This window comes from Citrus clementina, unplaced genomic scaffold, assembly GCF_000493195.1.
Source record: "Citrus clementina cultivar Clemenules unplaced genomic scaffold, Citrus_clementina_v1.0 scaffold_5, whole genome shotgun sequence".
Taxonomy (NCBI): Eukaryota; Viridiplantae; Streptophyta; class Magnoliopsida; order Sapindales; family Rutaceae; genus Citrus; species Citrus x clementina.
This window is the reverse complement of record NW_006262201.1, coordinates 8518174-8540289: the sequence shown is the minus strand read 5'-3', so window position 1 is coordinate 8540289 and position 22116 is coordinate 8518174. Positions and strand designations below refer to the sequence as shown.

At 35.4% G+C, this 22116-nt stretch overlaps 2 protein-coding genes across 3 annotated transcripts; one reads left to right on the top strand and one right to left on the bottom strand.

Moving 5' to 3' along the window:
* The first annotated feature begins 506 nt into the window (after nucleotides 1-506).
* LOC18042686 lies at nucleotides 507-7974 on the top strand. The gene is made up of 11 exons (XM_006431766.2): nucleotides 507-834; nucleotides 1384-1508; nucleotides 2975-3419; nucleotides 3675-3787; nucleotides 4079-4862; nucleotides 5235-5708; nucleotides 5848-6036; nucleotides 6112-6339; nucleotides 6574-6922; nucleotides 7033-7216; nucleotides 7318-7974. The coding sequence occupies exons 1-11, from the start codon at nucleotides 613-615 to the stop codon at nucleotides 7799-7801; spliced, it is 3597 nt and encodes a 1198-aa protein (XP_006431829.1). The 5' UTR covers nucleotides 507-612; the 3' UTR covers nucleotides 7802-7974.
* Nucleotides 7975-10639: 2665 nt separating this feature from the next.
* Nucleotides 10640-21643, bottom strand: LOC18040555 (ATP-dependent DNA helicase Q-like 4A). Of its 2 annotated transcripts, none has more exons than XM_024184810.1 (26): nucleotides 21489-21643; nucleotides 20809-20875; nucleotides 20535-20708; nucleotides 19913-19970; nucleotides 19156-19581; nucleotides 18558-18731; nucleotides 18344-18474; nucleotides 17712-18072; nucleotides 17505-17636; nucleotides 17069-17155; nucleotides 16851-16978; nucleotides 15953-16073; nucleotides 15714-15865; nucleotides 15511-15646; nucleotides 13982-14105; nucleotides 13831-13901; nucleotides 13619-13687; nucleotides 13276-13404; nucleotides 13026-13184; nucleotides 12827-12907; nucleotides 12454-12615; nucleotides 12292-12347; nucleotides 11751-11883; nucleotides 11556-11650; nucleotides 11325-11402; nucleotides 10640-11254 (listed from the first exon to the last, which is right to left on the bottom strand). In XM_024184810.1, the coding sequence occupies exons 2-26, from the start codon at nucleotides 20811-20813 to the stop codon at nucleotides 10858-10860; spliced, it is 3639 nt and encodes a 1212-aa protein (XP_024040578.1). In that variant the 5' UTR covers nucleotides 20814-20875; nucleotides 21489-21643; the 3' UTR covers nucleotides 10640-10857. The 2 variants fall into 2 exon arrangements, with proteins under 2 accessions (XP_024040578.1, XP_024040579.1); XM_024184811.1 differs by having other exon boundaries at nucleotides 20535-20574.
* Nucleotides 21644-22116: the final 473 nt, after the last annotated feature.

Below are 22116 nucleotides of genomic sequence, written 5' to 3'. Positions count from 1 at the left end.
ACATATCCCAATTGATTATAACAATTCTTTACACCCTCGGTCGGTCATTTAAATTTGAGTAATAATTTAAGGTAAGAGTCGATTTTTAGTGGATAACAAATTGAGATTTCTTATCTCCTGACAAATCTTACAAATCTTTAAAAGCAAAGTAAGGAGGTAATATTTGTATTTTTCAGAAAAAAAAAAATGAATAAGAGGACAAAATTGTCCTTAGAACAACGTCAGGTGGGTTAAAGTGTCATTAAACCAAAACCCCGAAGGTCATAAACGTAAATTAATATCAGTCCAGGAGCATAAAGTCAAACAGGAAACTAGAAAACGTACCGTTTGGCCGAAAGCTTACGTGTCAAGAACCTGGATAAATAAAGCAATACAAAATACAGAGATTATAAGTTCCATTAAACACAAAACAACACGCTTTGTTACGACTTTGTTTCATCATATTCAAAATAAAGCTGAGAAGGGAAAAAAAAAAAAAAAAAAAAACACAACACGAAGAAGCTTTTAATTCTTTTAATAATTTCTTGAACCATATTTAACTTTTTTTAATTTTTATTATTTTGTAAATAAAAAAAGAAATAGGAATTTGGAGATATTCATTGAAGAGTAGTGATGATGATGGAGTCGTCGGAGGGGGTGAGACCGGCGGCGGGGGTAGCGATGGAATTTTCCGTGAGTGACGAGAAGGCGGCTGAGACGACGTCGTTTTCGTCGGCAACGGCAACGAGAGTGCCTAGGAGGCTAAGGAAGAGGCTTCTGGCTGAGTGTAGTAGGTCTCCGTGTACTGTTGAGGAAATCGAAGCGAAGCTCCGCCACGCCGATCTTCGCAGACAGGTTTTCATATTCAATTTCACCTTTATTTTTTTTAGAAAAAATTATTTATTTATTCTGGAGGAATTTAATTTTTTTCCAAAAAGAAATTTTGAAGGTTTTAATTGCTAATTAATTATTTGCAGTGATCAATTCTTTGATATTCATAATTAGGAATTAAAGTTTTGAAACTCGAAGAATATCAAGCAAGTGATCAGGTTGAAATTAGAAAAATTTAATATCTAAACTTTTAAACTTATGATTTTAAAAAATAAAAATAAAAGTCTTTCTTGTGAAGGTGTGTTACTGTTGTGTTAGGTGAATTTTGCTTTGCACCTTTTTTCTGATTACTCTTTAGCACATGGGTGTCTTTCTCTATGAAAACTTGAGGTTGAATATTTTTAAATACTCTCTTGACATGTGCTTAGTTCTCCAAGTATTAAGAAATTCTCATTTTGTGTTTATTTTGTGTTCTCTTTGTTATTATCTTATAATAATTGTATTTAACTTTGGCTTTAAAAAAAAATTAAATTTTATACCATTATTTATTAATTTGTCATTTCCTTTCTGTAGCAATTCTATGAGAAGTTGTCAAGCAAGGCCCGGCCAAAGCCAAGAAGTCCCCCACGGTCTTCATCTAATGAGGAAGACCTTGGTCAGCGCCTTGAAGCAAAGCTTCAGGCAGCCCAGCAGAAAAGGTAAAATCTTTATATCATATGGTCTCTCGGAATACGAATATAGTCGTCTCACTCTTCCTGATTACATGCTTGAAGTTAAAGAGGGCCATTGGTAGTTGAAATACTGATCATGGTTTTGATAAGTCTGGTTTTAGGATGAAGCCAGTCTACAGTTTTCTAGATGTTTTCCTGTTTGATAATGTGGAACCCCCACATGGCATCATTCCTTGTCAAAGCCTTATCTGATTTGTGTTTTATTGATCATCCCACTTTACTAATGAGCCATGATATGGTTTGTGGGTTTATGATGCCTAATTATTTTCCTTCAATACTCTTTGGTGGTCCACATTCCCTTGAATGTCTCCTTTTTAATGCTTACAAAGGCTTTTAATATGGATCAGATCACTCACACAGAAAAGCAAGGACTAAGCTAAAAGACAAGAAAAACACAATATCCTTTAGCTTTAGCAAGTTACTAATAAATTTTGACTTTTGAAGTTGCTCCCAGTTATTGATACAATTGTTTTGCCAAAAAAATGTAACTACTTGTTAGGATGGCAATTAAAAAATTCCACCACAATAATTGTTGCTGCAACAACTTTTCTTCTTTGGAAAACCTTTTTCCTTTTTCTTCTTTGGGAAATTATCAGCCATATACTCTTAAATGACACCAGTATCAAACGTGTTACAACACTTTTCAAGTGTATCACTCGTATACCCTAATTTGACAAAACACTTCTACCGTCCACCAATCCGTTAACTGCCGTTTGCGAGCGCTGACATCATACGGGTAATCTAGTCTTTTTTTAAAAATGACATGTCATCTCATTTACCTAGTAAAAAACGATATGTCATATGATATATTTTGATAAAAATGACATGTCATCCCATTTATCGGATAATTGTTAATAATTGCTAAAAAAAAAAGCTACTTTACAACCGAATCTACTCCTCCAAAATTTAACCTAAATTATTGAAGATCTACTCCTCCAAGCTCCAACTTGAATTTTTTATGGTATAATATGTATAATTGTAAATAATATGTTGTTAATAATTTTTTATGGTATAAGATGAATATTTTTTATGGATAATTGTTAATAATATGTACCATTAATAATTCATATTTTTTTAATAAAAAATGTATTGTTAATAACAAAATAAAAAAATTGTGTATTGAAAATTTACATTAATTTTCAAGGTAAATTTGTCTTTTTACCTCATTTTGAGTTTAAAGGGTAAAATAGTCATTTTGCTCAAATTCTGTTAAGTTCTTAACGGTAGTAAATGAAAAGGTGGACGCCAGAACTCTTTTGTCAACTTAGGGTATACGAGTGATATAAGCGAAAAGTGTTGTAGCACGTTTGATACTGGTGTCATTTAAGGGTATATGGCTGATAATTTCTCTTCTTCTTTTTTCATAAATTTTTTTAAATATTAAAATATATATTGGATTGAGTTTACAGGACAACTAACTATTGAGTCTGCAGGCTGAGCATTTTGGCTAAGGCTCAAAAGCGCCTAGCTAGGTTGGATGAGTTACGGCAAGCAGCTAAAACTGGGGTTGAAATGCGTTTCGAGAAGGAACGTGAAATGCTTGGCTCAAAAGTGGAATCAAGGGTTCAGAAGGCAGAGGCAAATAGGATGCTTATCCTCAAGGCTTACAGCCAGAGAAGGGACAAACTAAAAGAGAGGTCATCTCAATCGTTATTGCGAAGGATGACTCGTGAAAGTAAGTATAAGGAGCGTGTGCGTGCTGCCATTCACCAAAAGAGATTAGCTGCCGAGAAGAAGCGATTGGGACTGTTGGAAGCTGAAAAGAAGAAGGCACGTGCGAGGATGTTGCAAGTTCGGCGTGTAGCTAAGTTTGTTTCTCATCAGCGTGAGGTTGAGAGGAGGAAGATGAGGGAGCAGTTGGAAGATCGACTGCAAAGGGTATGCTTGCTTTCTTTTTTCAGTTAATTTACTTTTTGTTTCAAATATTGCATCAATGAAAACTAAATCCCCTCCCCACTCATGTGAGCGGGGTTCAAACCCCAAAATGTACCACCCTGAGTGGTTTTGCCAGATGAACATACTAACATGCAGAGCTTTCTGTATGTTTGAATCATATATTCATTTTTAATTTTGTCACTTTTGACAGCTACTTGGCTACTTTGCATATTTGATGTTTTGAATAATTTATATCAGGCAAAGAGGCAAAGAGCAGAATATCTGAGGCAGAGAGCAAGGCTACATACTGTTCGAGTAAATTGGAATAGGATGGACAAGCAGGCTGATGTCCTTTCCAGAAAATTAGCAAGGTAGCTGAATTTGTATTTCCTTTTTGATAGCTTCACAGATTTGTTGCTTTCTGTCATTCTGTGTATTAAATCTTTGCTGACCTTAACCAGCCATAAGTTCTGTACAGTATCAAAGTTTGCGATGGCTTAGTAATTGTTTATTGTATGTGATGAGTTTGTCATATCTCTCTATATCTGGGATAAACTCGCGTGTGTAATTGTGTTGTTTCATACATTTTCTTCCCCCAACACCCCCCCCCCCTCTGAGTATCAAGATATGATCTCAAGCCCAACATTATTTGCTTTTATCAGGTGTTGGAGACAATTCCTTAAGCACAGGAGAAGTACCTTGGAGTTGGCTAGATCTTATGATGCCTTAAAAATTAATGAAATTTCTGTTAAGTCACTGCCATTTGAGCAACTGGCTCTTCTGATTGAATCTACAGCTACCCTTCAAACAGTGAAAACTCTGCTTGAACGGCTTGAGAGTCGCTTTAAAATCTTTAGGGCTGTTGATGCGGCTAGCAATCATTCATCTTGTTTGGATAGCATTGATCACCTTCTTAAAAGAGTCGCATCTCCAAAGAAAAGGCCTACTCCTAGAACACCTCTTAGGAGCAGAGAGGCAAAGAAAGTAAGTTCTTCTAGGGAGGCAGGTAGAACTCCGGCTAAATTATCAAGGTATCCAGTGAGAGTAGTCCTTTGTGCTTACATGATACTGGGTCATCCAGATGCCGTTTTCAGTGGGCAAGGTGAGCGTGAGATTGCTCTAGCGAAGTCCGCTGAAGAATTTATTGGACAGTTTGAGTTATTGATAAAGGTTATATTGGAGGGTCCCATCCAGAGTTCTGATGAAGAGTCTGACTCTTTGCCAAAACGCTGGACCATCAGGTCTCAGCTTGCTGCATTTGATAAAGCATGGTACTCCTACTTGAATTGCTTTGTGATGTGGAAAGTTAAGGATGCCAAGTCATTGGAAGATGATTTGGTGAGAGCAGCATGCCAGCTGGAACTCTCGATGATTCATAAGTGCAAGATGACTGCAGAAGGAGATAATGGTGCTCTTACTCATGATTTGAAGGCTATCCAGAAACAGGTCTATAGCTATAGCCCTCTTATTGATACTCTTTCTAGAGAGATCTACAAGCATGCATGAGATAAATAGGTTCTAGCAACCCAACAAAGTAAAATGAAGAGAGCTACTAACTTGATTTAGAATTGCATCATTTTCACCAAGTCTTTTCTGCTTTTATCTCCTTCGATTCATAGTAAACCTAGAGTTACTTTATTGATTTCTGATTGGATATTCCTTTTTATCAAGAGGAGGAGCAGTTTTTTAATTAATCTTTCAATTAATAACAATAATAAGTACAATACACTATTGATTTGTTTTCTATCGTTTTTGGTCAGCTGCTGACCCAAAAGCATTTTCATAGGCATTTATATCCTGAAATTTTACTTGATGCAGGTAACAGAGGATCAAAAACTTCTACGAGAAAAAGTCCAACACCTTAGTGGAGATGCTGGGATAGAGCGGATGGAATGTGCGTTATCTGAAACCAGATCTAAGTACTTTGAAGCGAAGGAAAATGGAAGCCCAATAGGGTCGCCAATCACGAACTTCTTATCTACCAGTCCACCTAGTTCCTCAGCTGCTTCTGCATCTGTTACTAGCTTGGATCATAAAAGTAACCAAACTAAGGGTGCTGAGAGGCCAAAACATGTTGTTCGGTCCTTATTTAGGGAGGAAAATCCATCTGTAACCAAAAGAATTGATTCCTCTGCTTCTGGGACCATCTCTGTCAGTGGTCAATTGGCTTCATCTGTTGAAAGGCGGTCTGTTAAAGAGAATGAAGTGATTATCAATGAATATGTCCACAATCAGCACTATGCTGCTTTTGATATATTCACTGTCAATAATGAAAAACCAAACATTATCAAGGTTAGTGAATTCTCACAGTAGGAAAGTTCATTTGTGGGCAGTCACTGAATTGTACCTGTGAAATTGGGACATGAAAATTGTTTAAATTGCATTGATGACAAGTTTAAAAGGTTATGTTTATCTTTTCTTCACTTAACAGGCTAAGATTAGAGAAACAATGGAGAAGGCTTTTTGGGATGGTATTGCAGAATCTGTAAAACAAGGTGAACACAACTATGACCGAATTATTCAACTTGTGAGGGAAGTGAGGGATGAAATTTGTGGGATGGCTCCCCAAAGCTGGAAAGAAGAGATTACTGAAGCTATTGATCCAGAAATTCTTTCTCAGGTGGTAATCATAACTGCTTGTACCACTGCCGCTTTCTCATACACTGTGATATTGAATCTGTTAAATTTCCTGTAGGTGCTGAGTTCAGGTAGCCTGGATATTGACTACCTTGGAAGGATTCTAGAGTTTGCATTGACCACTTTGCAGAAACTTTCCGCCCCTGCTAATGATGATGATATGAAGGCTAATCACCAGAGGTTGTTGAAAGAGTTAGCTGAGATATGTCAGATCAGAGATGAATCGAACTATTCACATGTTAATGCAATGATCAAGGGTTTGCGCTTTGTTCTTGAGCAGATTCGAGTGAGTATTCATTCCTCTTTTTCGCTGTTTTCTCTTCCTTTTTTCATGCATAGACTTGTCCTGGTAGATTGGTCTCTCATGCATGATGCTAGTAAGCTTCGTTAGTTTTCTTCAGAAAGCACACATCAACTTTCCAAGTTTTACTTTTAAAACAATAAAATGCGCACAGTGGTGGGTCATGCACTCCTTTTGCATCCTTTTTCAAATATTATAACATGGAATGATTTTTTCCAGGCTCTTCAGCAAGAGATAATCAGGGCACGTATGAGAATGATGGAGCCTTTTTTGAAAGGGCCTGCTGGTTTGGAGTATCTTAGAAAAGGTTTTGCTGACCGTTATGGACCTCCTTCTGACGCGCACACCTCTCTACCGGTGACTTTGCAGTGGCTTTCATCTATTCGGACTTGCAAAGATTATGAATGGGAAGAACACAAGAGTTCTCTCTCAGCTCTGGTGAGCCAGGAAACATCGTCTGGGTTGCCTCTGCCTTCTACCACCCTTAGAACTGGTGGAAGCTTTCGAGTTAAAACAAGTGGAAACCAAATCACATCATCTCACACTTCTGATGTGTCAAACATTACAGGTGAGGATGCAGATATTAACCTCGTTTACATTTCTGACTTTTGAGTTATTATGTCATGAAAGATTGCAATTGCTGTTCTAAATTTTCTCGATCTTCTGTTTTTGGATCAGTTAATCAGCAGCCAGAATGCAAGGGTGAAAGACTTGATTTGATGGTGAGGCTTGGCCTGTTGAAGTTAGTAAGTGCAATAACCGGAATAACGGAAGAAGCTTTGCCTGAAACTTTAATGCTTAATCTCCCGAGGTTGAGGGCTGTGCAGGCTCAAATTCAAAAGATGATCGTAATTTCCAACAGGTGAGTTCTTTCCACATAGTGTATCTCTGACCTCCTTATCCACTTTGATGAACGAGCTACTTTATTGATCACTTACTAATACTGAAGGATTTCAATTCCAGCATTCTTGTATGTCGACAAACCCTCCTAGGTGAGCGGGTGGTGGCCAGTCCTACAGACATGGAAGATGTAGTATCAAAGTGCACTGAAAGACTCTTGGAGCTCTTAGATCATGCTGAAGACGCAGGTATTGAAGAAATCGTTGAAACAATCAGCAGATTTTCAAGTGAGGATGAGGAGTCGGTCAACCTTGACAAGCTTCAACTAAGAAAGGCAGTAATGGCCAGGATGTTGAGAAAGAGTCTGCAAGCTGGAGACCCGATATTTGAAAGGGTATCCCGAACTGTATATTTGGCTGCAAGAGGGCTTGTGCTTGGGGGAACTGGTCCAAAAGGAAGGAAACTGGCTGAATTGGCCCTCAGGAAGGTCGGAGCTGCTACCCTGATTGAGAAGGTGGTGGAAGCAGCGGAAGTGCTGGTGGTTGCAGCTAATGTTTCAGTCAGTGTCCATGGACCATGGTATACAAATCTGACCGAAAAGATGTGAAAAATGTGTGAATTTGTGAAGAGCAAGTAGTTATGAAAAGATAATAATAATACACAGTTTGTACATAGTAGTAATGTGTTCAGAGCTCTGTATTTAACTCTTAGCCATTGATGTCTGTAAATTGAACAAATATTGATTAATTACTTGTGCAAATCTGCTTCTTTTTATGTAAATTTAGACTAAATAAAAGTCGGTTAATGATTTGATTATTTGAACGCTTAAGTAGAATACAAATATTATATTTATGAAAAAATATTTAAAAGTATTGGCAGCCTTATATTTCTTTTGATTGATGAGGACTAATTATGATTGGGAGTTATCCTATCCTCGGCTCTTTTTGCCCAGAGCATGGATTTTGGGCTCACTATACGGCATTTTGTAAAACTTGAATAGTAGAAAGTAGAAATAAATAAGAATTATAAGAAATTATTAGGGGTTTTTAATTAAATACCCTTTAATAGTTCCAAAATTGTTTAAATACCATCTCCCTTTTTAGTTTTCATGGATACCCTAACAAAAGTGAATAAAGTCTGAAATGCCCTTAATGAATGCATCAAATTCACTCAACTTCGTTGTCTTCATATTTTTTTCACTCAAATCTTTTCTTACTGTCGAAATTCTCTCAAAATCTCCTAGAATCTCTCAAAATCTCTCATAACTTCTTACACAAATACAATTATGTATTCATTTCTTTAACATCCACTCTTTCTTTAACTGAAATGAGGTGCATTGCTTATTAAACAACCCAATAAGGTATATTAATGCTGTTGGGTTTTAACTTTTTTTTATTTTTAGGAAAATTTAGAAATTTTCCTCACATTATAATGTTTTATTTTCACTATTTTTTCTTATACGTAGAAATATATACAATGTAAGTTGTTTAATTATTTTTTTAGCAATATAACTTATTTATGGCGAAAATATTTCGCGTCGTGCATTCATTTTGATACCGTGTACGTCATGTAGTTAGTCATGTAGGTCGTGTAAGTAATATAGTCGTGTAAGTTGTATAGGTCATGTAAGTAATATAGTCATGTAGGTCGTGTAAGTTATGTAAATAATGTAGTCGTGTAGGTCATAAAATTTGATATTATTGTTTTTATTGTATCATTAGATATGATTTTGATATGTGTGTCTAACTGCCTATTCTCTTCAATGGTGAATGGATTGAGCAAAATGACGAGTATAAGTTCAAAAGTTTCAAGGCTAAAAGGATAATGATATCACGATTGACAACATATGCTGAATTGGTGTAGAAAATAGCTCACGTTATTGATATAGATACTTCGGAATTTGAAATCACAATGAAGTTTAAGCTTAAGACATCTGATCCTATGCCACCAGTTACAATTCAAACCAATGATAATGTAGAATTTTTCTTAGAGGAAGTAGCTAGTGGAATGGAGTTTAGAAACCCGCTCTGCATTAATTTTGAACGTAGATCAATTTCGGTAGTTTCGGTGGATAGACAACCTACACCTCATTTTTTCCTAAATACTTTTTGTTAACATTTTCTGCATAGCAACAAATATAAATTTTTAGCAAAAATTAAGTCTTTAAACAACTAAGTTATTCTAATGAATTAACAATAATGAAAAAAAATCGCGTAATTTTGAGGTCATATAATACATGAAGGTCGTATAATACATGAAGGTCGTATAATACATGAAGGTCATGTAATTGTGTAATACATAAAGGTCGTATAATCGTGCAATACATGAAGGTCGTGTAATCGTGCAATACATGAAGGTCGTGTAATATATAACCTTGAATTTTACATAACCTTGCACGACCAAATCGTGTGTTACATGACAAAATTATAATCGGCACAGTCCATCAATTTTTCACAATTTGCATGCAGCAAAACAACTAGAAATTTGTTTTCAAACATGTTATGAGAGACCCGCAACTAAGTAATCCATTTTTTCAATATAAATCCCTAACTTTTTGTTTTTTTTCCCTGAATATCAATAAGAAAACTAATTATAGAGAATTACTTACCTCAACTAGTTATATTCTGACCATTTTGCAGTAAAGGATCAGCTCTCGCCGGTGATTATGTAGCAATGAACTAGGCTTCTCTTTCTCAATTGTGGCAGCTTCCCCTTCTCAAGTTGAGTTTGCTCGTGTTGAAGTTCGATTTAGCATATATGGAGAATGGATGTTTGTTTAAGTAGAGGTGATGCTGGTGAGGGAATTGCAGAGGTGATACTGGTTGATATTCGATTTAGCATGTATGAGAATAGAGGATAAGTGTTTGTTTGTTTGAGTAAAGGTAATTGAAAGAATTGCAGTAGATATGAGTGTTTGTTTGTTTGAGTAGACTCAGTAAAAGGAGGGAGAGGTTCTGTCGGTTGAGTTGAAGTGTTTTAAAATGAGGATAACTTAGTAATTTCCTATCAACTTTTAAAGGGTATTGATGAAAATTTTGGCAAAATCAAATTTTAGGGTACAGAGATAATTTTTAAAATATAAAGGTGTATCTGCTGCAATTCCTTCAAATTATTACAAAAGTACCGAGTAATCGAAAATATAATTATTTTAAAAAAGCTTACACGAAGGTAATTACGTTTTACGAATTAACAGTCAAAAACAATTTATTAACAAGAATTCAGGATAATTTTCAGTTTCTAAATCAACCTATGCATTGCTTCATCATTGCTTTGTTTCCATATGAACTTGGGTTTTTAGAAATATAAACTCTTGTAAGAAATCTTGTAAGGAAATTGTCATTTCATTTTTCACCCATTGGGCAAAGGAAAAGAAATTGAAGTTTCCCGTTTTTTGTTACAGAAGGCATAGCTACTTGCTACAAGACACTTCACAGAAAAAATGAAGCCTTTTTCATTTACATTTAACAACTTAGAAATGTAAACAAAAGAAGATATCATCTGTTATCTTGACAAAGATGATACCCTAATTCCAAATTGGCCAACAATTTTTTTTTTTCTTTGAGTTCAAAGATAAAAGGATGTAACTAAAAGAAGCTGTGCATGGTGACAAACATTGCAACAATTCTTCAAGATAAATTCTTCAAACATATTATGATCCCAGGATTACCTATTTTCTGAAAACATTGACCACCGAGGTAGGACTCTTCCTCCATTGTTTTGATCAGGCTTTGTTGTCGAGCCATTCATTTCATAAACATATTCATATTCATCAAAATCCAGGTCATCTACGCACTCATAAGAATCTGGCTCGTTATGATTGATAACCTCAACAGTTTTGTTTTGACTCTTAGATGCCCTTTTCTTTGATCGAGCAGTGGATTTAGTGAAGTCATCATCATCACCTTTGTTTGAGTTCGGAGCCTCGTTTTCATCTCTTCTCCTCTTTCCTGAATCATTGCTGTCATTGCTACTACTACCGTTTTTGTCGGTCTTGTAGAATTCCTTGATGGTAGATTCAATGGTTTCCAACAACCGAACACCGTACTTGCTTACCTTCGCTCTGAATGAAGCCAAAATAGTAAATTAGTAGTTTGTTTGAGCTATTAACATAACCCAATTGCAGAACTTACTTTCCAATGCCATTGATCTCAAGTAGTTCTTCCTCTGTTCTGGGTACCCTTTTGCTTAAATGCTGCAGTGTAGCATTCCTGAGCAAGAGAGAATGCAAACATCAAGGCATATCAAAGAAAAATAGCAACTTACAAGAAAATAATACCAGGAAACATATTCAAACTTTTGTAACATGTACATCTCAACATATTCAGAAAGTGAAAATGATCAAAGAATAGCTTAGAGCTCACCCAAAGATGTGGTATGCCATGACCCCCTCCCCAGCTTCTTTCACAAGAAGAGTCCGGAGCATTCGCAAAGAAGAATATAATTTGGCAGAGAGATTCTGTTGTCATATCAAGCCAAAAAAAAAAAGTTGGAGTAGGCAGTCTGGGGCAAATAGATCTCATGAAGCAGTTAATAATAAGATACAAATGACAACATACCAAATCTACTTCATTTTGGGGTTGGGAAGGAGTGTCATTCCTTGAAGGACTTAGCTTCCCAGACATAAGCGAGCCTTTTGCAGGGGTCACATCAGATTTGCTCAACTTAGTTGAGTTTATGGCAGAAGGGAACCTGCAAAGTACATCAGATATCAGTATCAAAACCAAGCGTGCATGGCAGCTATGATATCTGACTGGAAAACTAAAAGCTTTTGCTACTGATATAATTCCAATGATAATAGATTAAAGAATTTGATTGAACCAAGTGCAGAGTTAAAATTGGTTGCTATTTCCCGATGTCAAGTCTAAACATTATAGTTAAAAAAAAAAGGAAAAGGAAAAGCCTTATGCTGTTTCAGGGGACAACAAACAGTAGACTTTAAGAAAGACAAAAGAATCAAGGGTTAGGAAAAGGCATTTGAACCTCCATTGAGAGGAAGGAATCTTATATACAATTCCAGTAAAATATTTGCATGAGTAGTGAAATTCATCACTGTAATTTCAGTATAAAGCAAGGAATGAGTTGACAAAAAGTTTGAACCTTAATACAACATTCTGCCTGCCAATGATGAGATTGTGGGCCTTGGATTGATTCACCTAAAAACAAATAAAAGATCAGCAAAGCATTTTTTCCCCCTGTTCTCAACTACAATGATCACTTTTCACAATATAGTGCCGAAAAATGTGGAGCAACTAGAAGTACCTTTAATACTGATGATACAGATCCATAGACATCACTTTTCTTCACCTCCTCCATAAGAAAATCCTCAATGACAAGATGACGCAATATGCGGGAAGCTTCACTTTTGGCAAGATGTTTTCCTGCTCCATGCAGGCTCAAAGTCTCATGTCTGTGTTTCTTGACCTAGTTTTGGCATAAAAAGATGTAAGGAAGACAACACTACAAGAAAGAAAACAAGCCAAGCGTCAAGGATATAATATCCCCAAAGGATGGCTCAGTTAGCTTAACTCTTGCAGTGGGGAATATGTTTAATTTGAGGTAGGGCAGATTGGAATTGGTGTTGTATGTAACTGAAAGAACGGTACCAAGCATATAATTTATTCTTTAGACATACAAATTGGTTCAAGGAACCTCTGAAGACTTCTAAAATATGAGATGATGAGAACTGCTGCCCTGTTAATTTCACCAGTTCAACCTAATAAACATGTACAGAAAGTGTGATTGGAAAAGCATTACAACTGAATGTTAAAATAACTCAAATCCAATATAAATTGTTCCTACATGAAAAGGAAATGAGAAAGAATGTATCAAACCAATTTCTTTGCAGTATCAGTTACGTCCTTCTCAATAAAACTTTTAATCTTGGAACAATTGTCGCATGTTTTTTTGCAATGTGCACTATCAAATTTTTCTCCAAAATGCACAAGCTGAAGTAGACGTCGACAGTCAACATCATTTTCACAATAACTGACCTGAAACGTTAAAACCATTATTCATTACATATCTGATTCAAATTAGAAGGATGACAATGATGGAAATTGCAACAAGTTTTATATCATTTACCATTCTTAGAAGATTTTCAGTATTTGTTTCCAGTACCCTCCCAGAATTTGCCACATTGAAACGATTATGTCCAGGGGTAAATGGACTTTGCTCAGCCACTCCTTGGCTAATCATATGCTTGACTCTTATCTGCAAAATGATGGAAATGTATAAGCAAGCAATAAAGTGAAGAATAGAACAAACAATTAGAGAGCAAAAAGGAAAATAAATAAATAAAATAGAAGTTGCTGCTGTCAGCATGTTTGGCATTATCAAATGTCCAAATGAAAACTAACATACATCCATCAAACTGAAGTGTTAGCAAGAAACAACAAGATGCACTAGCAAGGTCGGACTGACTTACAAAGTCACTGTAACTGTAATACAACACACAAGAAGAACGCTGACCATCTCGACCAGCCCGACCGCACTCCTGAAACATGGTAAAAGCATAATACTCATAATGAATGATCATGATAATTTCAGTACTTTGTTACTCAGCAATATATTAATTATCAAGTATTGACTCAAAAATACCAGTTTTCGAAGGTAACAATGACCTATCTCAGTAATTACCTGATGGTAACCTTCAATAGATTTTGGTAGAGAATGATGAATTACAAAGCGAACATCTGGTTTATTGATACCTGTAAAATACATGTATTAGTAACTAATGATTTTCATAAATCAACCAATAGAAGCATCAGTCAACAGCCATCAATGATACCCATTCCAAATGCAACTGTAGCACAAATTATATTGATCTCATCTTTGCTCCATTGTTTTTGAACAAAGGCACGTTGTGCAGGATCTATGCTACCATGGTAGAAAGCTGCTTTGTGTCCACATTCCTGAACAATGCATGCATTATCTTAAGCGAACATATGTTTGAAGTATAATGAAAGAAAAATGAACAGAAAATAAAAGAAAGAAAGAAAGATGCCAAGACAATGTCAAACAATTTGCATCTGAATACGAACATAAAAATGGAAAATGAAAGGCAAATAACGAACACCATTACATCTGAGTTAAAATTGATGACAAAAAATTTAAGTTCAAGCAAATTATGTAGAAAATGAAACAACAAAGGTGATCTGAGGCATTCAACATCTCAGGCCCTAAGAAAAGTAATCTGAGCCATTCAACATTAACTATTTGAATCCCAACAATTGTCAATTAAAAATTAAATAAAGCAATTTCCAATTTTTTAAAGCAATAGAGGACAAATAATCTATACCAACTACTGACTTGAAGAACATTTGGACACATATATCTGTGCACTCATCCATCTGAGCCCTTGTTAGTGCACGTGCTTACAAACATGCATGGTGAAAACATTAACCCTTAGCATATAAACAATTGCATGAAATCCAATCAGATGGTTAACAACTCATCAACAACCAAAGTATCATTTTTCTTATATCACCATGCAATCATATAGATCATAGATCTTGAAGTTCTAGCTACTTTTTTAGTTGCTTATATTTCTAATGCTGATGCTTATCAGTCAATGAACATAGATGGAATCTACTCACACCACAAGAAGTACACGAAGTCACTCTTTAAGAAGTTTATATATGTACAAGGGCAAGATAATAGCGACTCCACCTAATCACTAACAATTAACTAATCAAGGAAAACAGATCCAAGAAAGCAAGCACATCAGTCAGCAGAACTTTTACTAAAAGTTTATTAAACAGCAACAAGAGCAGAAATCATGTGCACAACAAGACTACTATCAACGTCCAGGCAGAACTCATACAAAATTAAGGAGAAACAGCAGGAATATTAAGATATTTCCTCTGGCATTAGAAAATTGCATCCGTATCTTGGCTTATCATAATACCAGGAATTACAAACATCTTACTTTTGTCTATTTCAAAATTCCACATTTAGTAGCTACATAATAACATGCAATCTATTATACGATATATAGCGTGCACATTTGACGACCACCAAAGCTCTAACTAGAAAGTTGAGAAAGATATTACATATTGAAAATGAGATTCTTGATTCAATTTTGACAAATAACAATGCTCCTCTTCAACATCAATCTAGTTTAGCATCTCACACTACTAGCATAGATGTAGGAAACTAAGAGTTTAGCATCTCACGCTACTAGCATAGATGCAGGAAACTAAAAGGGACCTTTACTAACAAATAGTAAGCAATCATGATAAGCTTTGGAAAACCACTTACTAATGAGACAACATAAAACTCCTTAAGAAGGAAAAAGTGACCATAAGAAAGACCAACCTGTAACCTTTCAGCAACTTTTTCACAGTCCATCCTTGAAAGACAATAAATAATTCCACATTCATCAAAGTGGTTTTCTTTAATAAACTTGTCAATGTCATCCAGACATTTCTTTGTCTTGGGTATTACTGAAAACCTGTGATTCTCCAGAATGAGTGATGATATCAGAATCCAAGGACAGATCATCTTCATTGAAAACTTACCATAGATTAGGGCGATTGAAACTTTGGCGGAAAATAATGCAGTTAACAAGACCAAGAGCTTGCACAACATCTTCTTTTACACTGGCTGTTGCAGTAGCTGTCAAAGCTAACACTGGAGTATTTGGAAACTTCTGTTTCAAGATACCAAGACCCTGGACATTTAACAAGATCGGTGGCCGTAAAACAGCTAATAATCTATGGCATAAAATGGAATAGGATTTTAAAGTTCAAACCAAAACCTGGTAGTCTGGTCTAAAATCATGTCCCCACTGACTCACACAATGAGCTTCATCAATAACAATCCTCGCAAGCAACTCACGGGCATTTAAACTCTCCAATTGTCGCAATAGAACATCACTTCTGCAGTCAAACCACAGAACATGTCATATGAGTTGGTAGTTGGAAAAGATCAAACATAACCAATATCAGCTTTTCATGATCCCATTGAACTACTAGTATGCAAGAACGGCACAAGTCAATTTATACGATCGAGTTTCAAAGTCCACATGTTAAAAGGCTTAGGGCCTAGGGGTTGGTTTATGAAGGGAAGAGGAAATTCCAGAATAATGTATTCTGGCAAAATGACATCCAAGATCAATCTTGTATCATACCTTCCTTACTCAACTGCCTAACAAGTTCATCAGATAAACTTATAACAGAGTAATATTTGACAAGCCAGCCAGCTCAAATACAGATGGGGCCAATTAGAGTACAAGCTGTTGAAAAGACAAAAGTATATTTCCTTGATACAAGTTACATGAGGCTGCAGATTATATAGAGTTTGCTTGCTAAATACATAAGAGATCTCTAGAATTATGTACGCATAAAGCAAAAATGAATAATGATAAGAAGAAGAAGAAGAAAAGGGGAAAAAAAAAACATTTGCAGCACTTCATTCCCAAAATAAGCTCTAAACCAGCTACTACTCATCTGCTCTTAGATATATTATATTTATCATCTGGCACTACTATAAACGTCTATTTACTCTGCATTAGTCAGCTATAAATATAATAAAGTTGTACACATCTGGTGCTTCTCTGGTTTCAAAGCAATATAATACAAGTAATGGTGCAGAAGTAATTATTAGACTTAATGAACAGCATTTGCAGCATCATAATTGATATAGGTAACACTTACTTTGCAACTTTCTCTGGAGTGACATATAACAGCTTGTATTTGCAATAATCAGAGTTAAGTTCTCTAAGAATTTCCTGTTGTTCAGTCCACTCCATATTGCCACTTAGGAAAGTAGCAGGTATATTTGCCTATAGTGCAAACCAATGGGAATAATGTGTCGCCAGATAAGAAGCTAATGATAAAAAAGTGATTTACAACACTAACGCAGCAAATATTACCTGCAACAGATGCATTATTTGATCTTGAATAAGTGACACCAGAGGAGAAATTACCAACGTTATACCTGGACATATAAGAGCAGGAAGCTGCAAGACGAAAAGAACAAATGTGTCAAATCTTATAGTTTCAAATATAAAAAGGTCTATATCCTAGTATTAATGAAGTATCAAACTCTAAAGAAAATTTTTCCAATAAAAGTAGAACTCAGAAAATTTTTTCCCAAAAAAACAAAAATCATTGTCCTGTTAGTCTAAGACTATTCTAAAGAATGCTGTAAGGCACTGATAGTTCTTCTAGTCACCAAGCTGGTCAACAAGCTAAGTGTATAACTGAATACAACCGTAAACTGAGACAGAAAAAGCTATAGAGATAGGTAATAAAGCTAGTAAATGATGTCCAAACAAGAAGAACATAACAGAAGATAAGCTAATTCACCTGATACGTCAGACTCTTCCCCCCTCCAGTTGGCATTAGAACAAAAACATCATGTCCGCTCATGGTGGCATTTATGATCTCTCTCTGATTGGGGCGGAATGAGTGGTTTCCAAAAACTTTTTTGTTGTTGGCCTAAAAGTTGAAGCAGGCAAACCACAATCAAGACAAATAATGTAGAGAGAAGATAACAATAATTCAGAGACATACCTCCAGCTTTTTTGTCCATGGGAAATCCCGACTGCTCCACTTTTGGTCATTTGAGCCTTCAATATAATTAACCTTAATAATTTTAGGTATGAATGGTTCCCTCTCAACAGGATATGATGAAACACCAAGCCTGTCCACAGAAGAGAATGAAACTGACGAGGAATTCCAGTTTCCATACCCTTCTGATTCATTATATAGATGAACCTGGGTATCAAATCTAATGGGATCTATCTTGAGCACAGCTGGCTGAGGGGTTTCATATTGATAAGTGCGAGTTGTTGATGCAGAAAAATGCGACTTTTGTCTTTCCTCAGCCTGACGGTACCCCTCGAGCAGCTGAATCTGCTTGCTCAGCTGCAACCTAACAGCGATTATATGCCCAGGCATAAAACACAATTCTAACCCCTCAAGTTGCAGAGTAATTTTACAAATAAGACTATGCTTGAAATGTACAATATCCAACAGCACTTTCTGATCTATGGGTTCTGATTGCCTACTCTTTTCCTTCTCTTTTTTCACTATAAATTTTATAGTTATAATTTTTTCCACTGAAAATATCAAAATTAAACATTCAAAAAAGAAAAACAAAGACAATGAAAGAAGAGTGCACAAAGACAAAGGATGCCTGAAACCTCTCCTGGCGAAGCTTCTCTGTCTGCGCTGGACTCAGGTTGGTTGCATTGTCAAGCAGTTCATTTGATATGGCAATCAACATGTCCTTCATATCTTGTATATGACTAGATGTTTCTGGGCATAGTCCTAGCTGTATTAATCTCCAAAATCAGGCATATAAAACTAACAGCAGTCTTAGAATTACAATAGGAACTATTCAAAAAACATACATACCTTACATCCATGATTACAGATCGAGCATAATTCAGGAGGTAAACAAGTCTCATCTTGCCTAGCAAATTTGTCATTACCTGCATTCGGGGTTATGGGCGGAAGCCTAGAAATCGACGGCTTAGGGGTGCAACTAGAGTGGTAGTGTTCCATGACAATTTGGTCTACATCGATAGTCTGAAACAAAAACACGAAATTAATGCATATGATAGATGCATGCAGAAAAATCAACATCCATTTGAAGAAAACTACAACATAAATTTGACTTTGGACTGGATCAAAACATAGCACCTCCATAATTTATCCAGAAGGATTGCTCAATTTTATCAAATTTAAAGCCGGAATGAACAAGAAAGGCTCCAAACTGATTAAATGAAGTGCAATAAGAAAACAGTATATACAAGTTGAAACATAGTAATACAATTTTCCAGTACAATCAACCAGAACGCATTCACAAAGTAAAAAACTATTTCTGGTTGACTACATCCAGATACTTAACCATTCCAATCAGAATGGCTTCTGATAAAGTCAAACTGACTCCATCGGTTTGTACTTTGCATTACCCCATTGCCTAATTCTATACTCAAGTAATATGAGTTACCTCGAGTATTTCATCATCGTCTATTTTATTAGCCAAAACTTCTGCAGACTCATCTATTTGGCCAGCCTCTGTAGTGTGATTGCCGAATCCATCAGAAAATTTAAAATGAGCGTTGGCTACAACTGATGCTTTAATCTCATTTTGCCCCCTAAGACCCTTTCCAGCCCCTGCGTCTCTGACATTATTAGACAGATGAAAACTGCCCGTACACCTTGCAGGTTCATTGACATTGAAATTGATTTGACTGCCCTTTTGACGGTTATTCATGGGTTCAGAAAATTTACTGCCATCAGATGAGCTTTGTAAAGAAGCTCTTCTGCTGACATTATGTGATGCATCATTATCAGAATGCTCAACTGGAGTACTTAGTCCAGGTCTTATGTAGTTCCTGCGAGATATCTGAAGACTGGAAAGAGTGTGCCAAGCCTGCAAAAAGCAACATTTAAATCGATAAAATTACAGTAAAATCTACCTCTGAATCTCTACGAACTGGATACAAGTTTCAACATACATATTTATATGACTATTCATTATTTTGAGTACACATCATTTATAGGAAATTTGATCGAGGGAAAAAAAAAAGCAGGGCAGAGAAAGCTTATGGTAGTAGAAAATGTAGTAAAAAAGATACTACTGCCATTGAATTTGAAAATGGTAGCACATTGACAAGTATCAAGAAGCAATATGGTTGGAATTGGAACCCATGAAAGACAAAAAGTATAAACTACTGCTGAAGAATGACGTGGCATAATTTTACCTTTTCAACTTCAGCACTGTGTAATCTAGGAAAATTCTGAATTTGACCTGTCATTAACCTTAAAGACAAAAAGCCTTCAGTCAGAAGAATGAATTGTGTGGTTAAATATGAATAAAAATAAAAATAAATATGAACAGATTGATATCCCTTTAAGCATGACATATCCAGTAAAGATTATTTTTCTGTAATTCTTGAATCAATTGCTAAAAGACAAAAGGTGCCAAGCTAGCAAGAAAAGAAATAGCAATTCCAAATTCAAGAAAAATGGTAAGTGGCTGTTTCTTAGATGACAATATCATTCTCTGATAAGTTATGAAGCAAAGTGGGCGTGATAATGAGTTTGCAACAACGAATTATAGATGATAATCAATCATGAGATTGAGTTACTATATTGGACAGCATTTTCTCCATTTAATCAAAATCACTGACTGACCTAGGATCCAACATCTACAGCCAAGTTTCAGCACATTAATTTGTGGTTCTCAATGAAACCCATTCAACTCCAGTATATAGCAAAATAAATGTATGCCATGAACTATGAAATGGACAAAAAAGAAACAAAAGGAATAAAAGGAACTAATTCCATACAATGAAAATTCTCATGTATATGATTATAACAGACCTTGCACCCATTGCTCCTTCAGCACGTGGTTTTTGTGTTTCTAAGGAGAAAAGAAAATTTGAAGTCAAGAACTTATTTTGGTGTGAAAAATTTTCATGTGCGTTGGCATGTTGCAACCAATTAACTTTAGGAAGCTTGGCACCGCAATTGTAACCATCACCGAAATTGCTCCAACTTCATATCAACTACAAATAATTAGTCAAAGAAAAAAATAATAATAGTAATGATCGGTACAGGGCACTAGAAATAGATAGAAGACGAATGCTGCTTTAACCTCATGTTTTCACCCAGTCATAGCTCAACAAATTCTTGGCTGAAAAGCCATTTCTGTGTCAAGAAACCTGCTACACAAAACTTTCTCAACACCAAGCAGGAAAATAGAGAGACATCAAAAACAAGGAAAATTTGAAAACATCTGTTAATTACACTACAATCAAAAGTTTGTAAGCGTTTTGGTAAGAAACTAACCTAATAATGCTTAATGTACACCCAAACAACCAGAAATGAAGATACAAATACAAGCATAAACGCATTAAAATCCCTTCATCAAACTGACTCTAAAAGTATTTAACACCCAAACTTCTGAGTTTTAGATAAGAATTTAACAATATGAAAATATAACTAAAGACAATATGTTAAGTAACAAAACAACAGATAACATTCAAATCAAAACAGAACCAAAAAAAGAAAAAAAAAATCTTACGCTTTTTGTACACAACTCAAGCACAATTGTCATACTTATTAATCAAATACATTATTGATAAAAGCATACAAAATTGAACAACTATATTATAAGCACCGTCAGTTACATGCATGTTAGCAACTCAAAAAGAAAAAACAAAAACAAAAACCCGAACGCGCCCTAATGAAACCCTAGAAATGAATTTTTTTTTTGTTTTGGTTTTTGGTTAAGCAGCAAGTGATAGAATTGATTCAAAATGGATTTTAACTGACCTTTGAATTTGGCATTGTAGACGATATGCTCCGGCAATAGCGTGTGACGTTCGGTGACCGGCGGCGTGCGAAAAGAGAGAAAGAGAGAGTGTGTTAATAGTGAGTGAGTATCAGGTTTTCAAAATTTACATTGCGCGGTCTCGAGTGGCGGGACAATTTTGCCTTATTTGCGCTTAAAGGATTGAAATCACGGGCTTGTACTCAATTGTGTTAAAACGACAACGTATATTCTTTTTTTTGGGTCTCGTTTTTGAAAAAATAATTATCGAGTTAAAAAATAAAAAAAAAATTATCAAGGCCTTTTTTTGTCTTATCAAAAAAAATTTATTGTTATCTTTAAAATTTTCAATTTACCTCTTCATTTAGTAATAAATATCACTTTATTAAAACTAAGAAGGTTTGTTAGTATTCATTTATTCAACTCGATTTAATTCTAATTAAGTGAATTAGAATTTGAAAATTAAAAAAAAATCATGCAATTCCTCATAATGCTTTTATCAAATTAAGTTAAGAACTTGAATGAATAAAAAATAATTAATAAGAATTTAAGTAATATATTCTTAAAACTTTCGGTCTAAATTTCTTCTCACAAAGCCAAATGAAAAAAAATCCTAAAATTTAGATCATT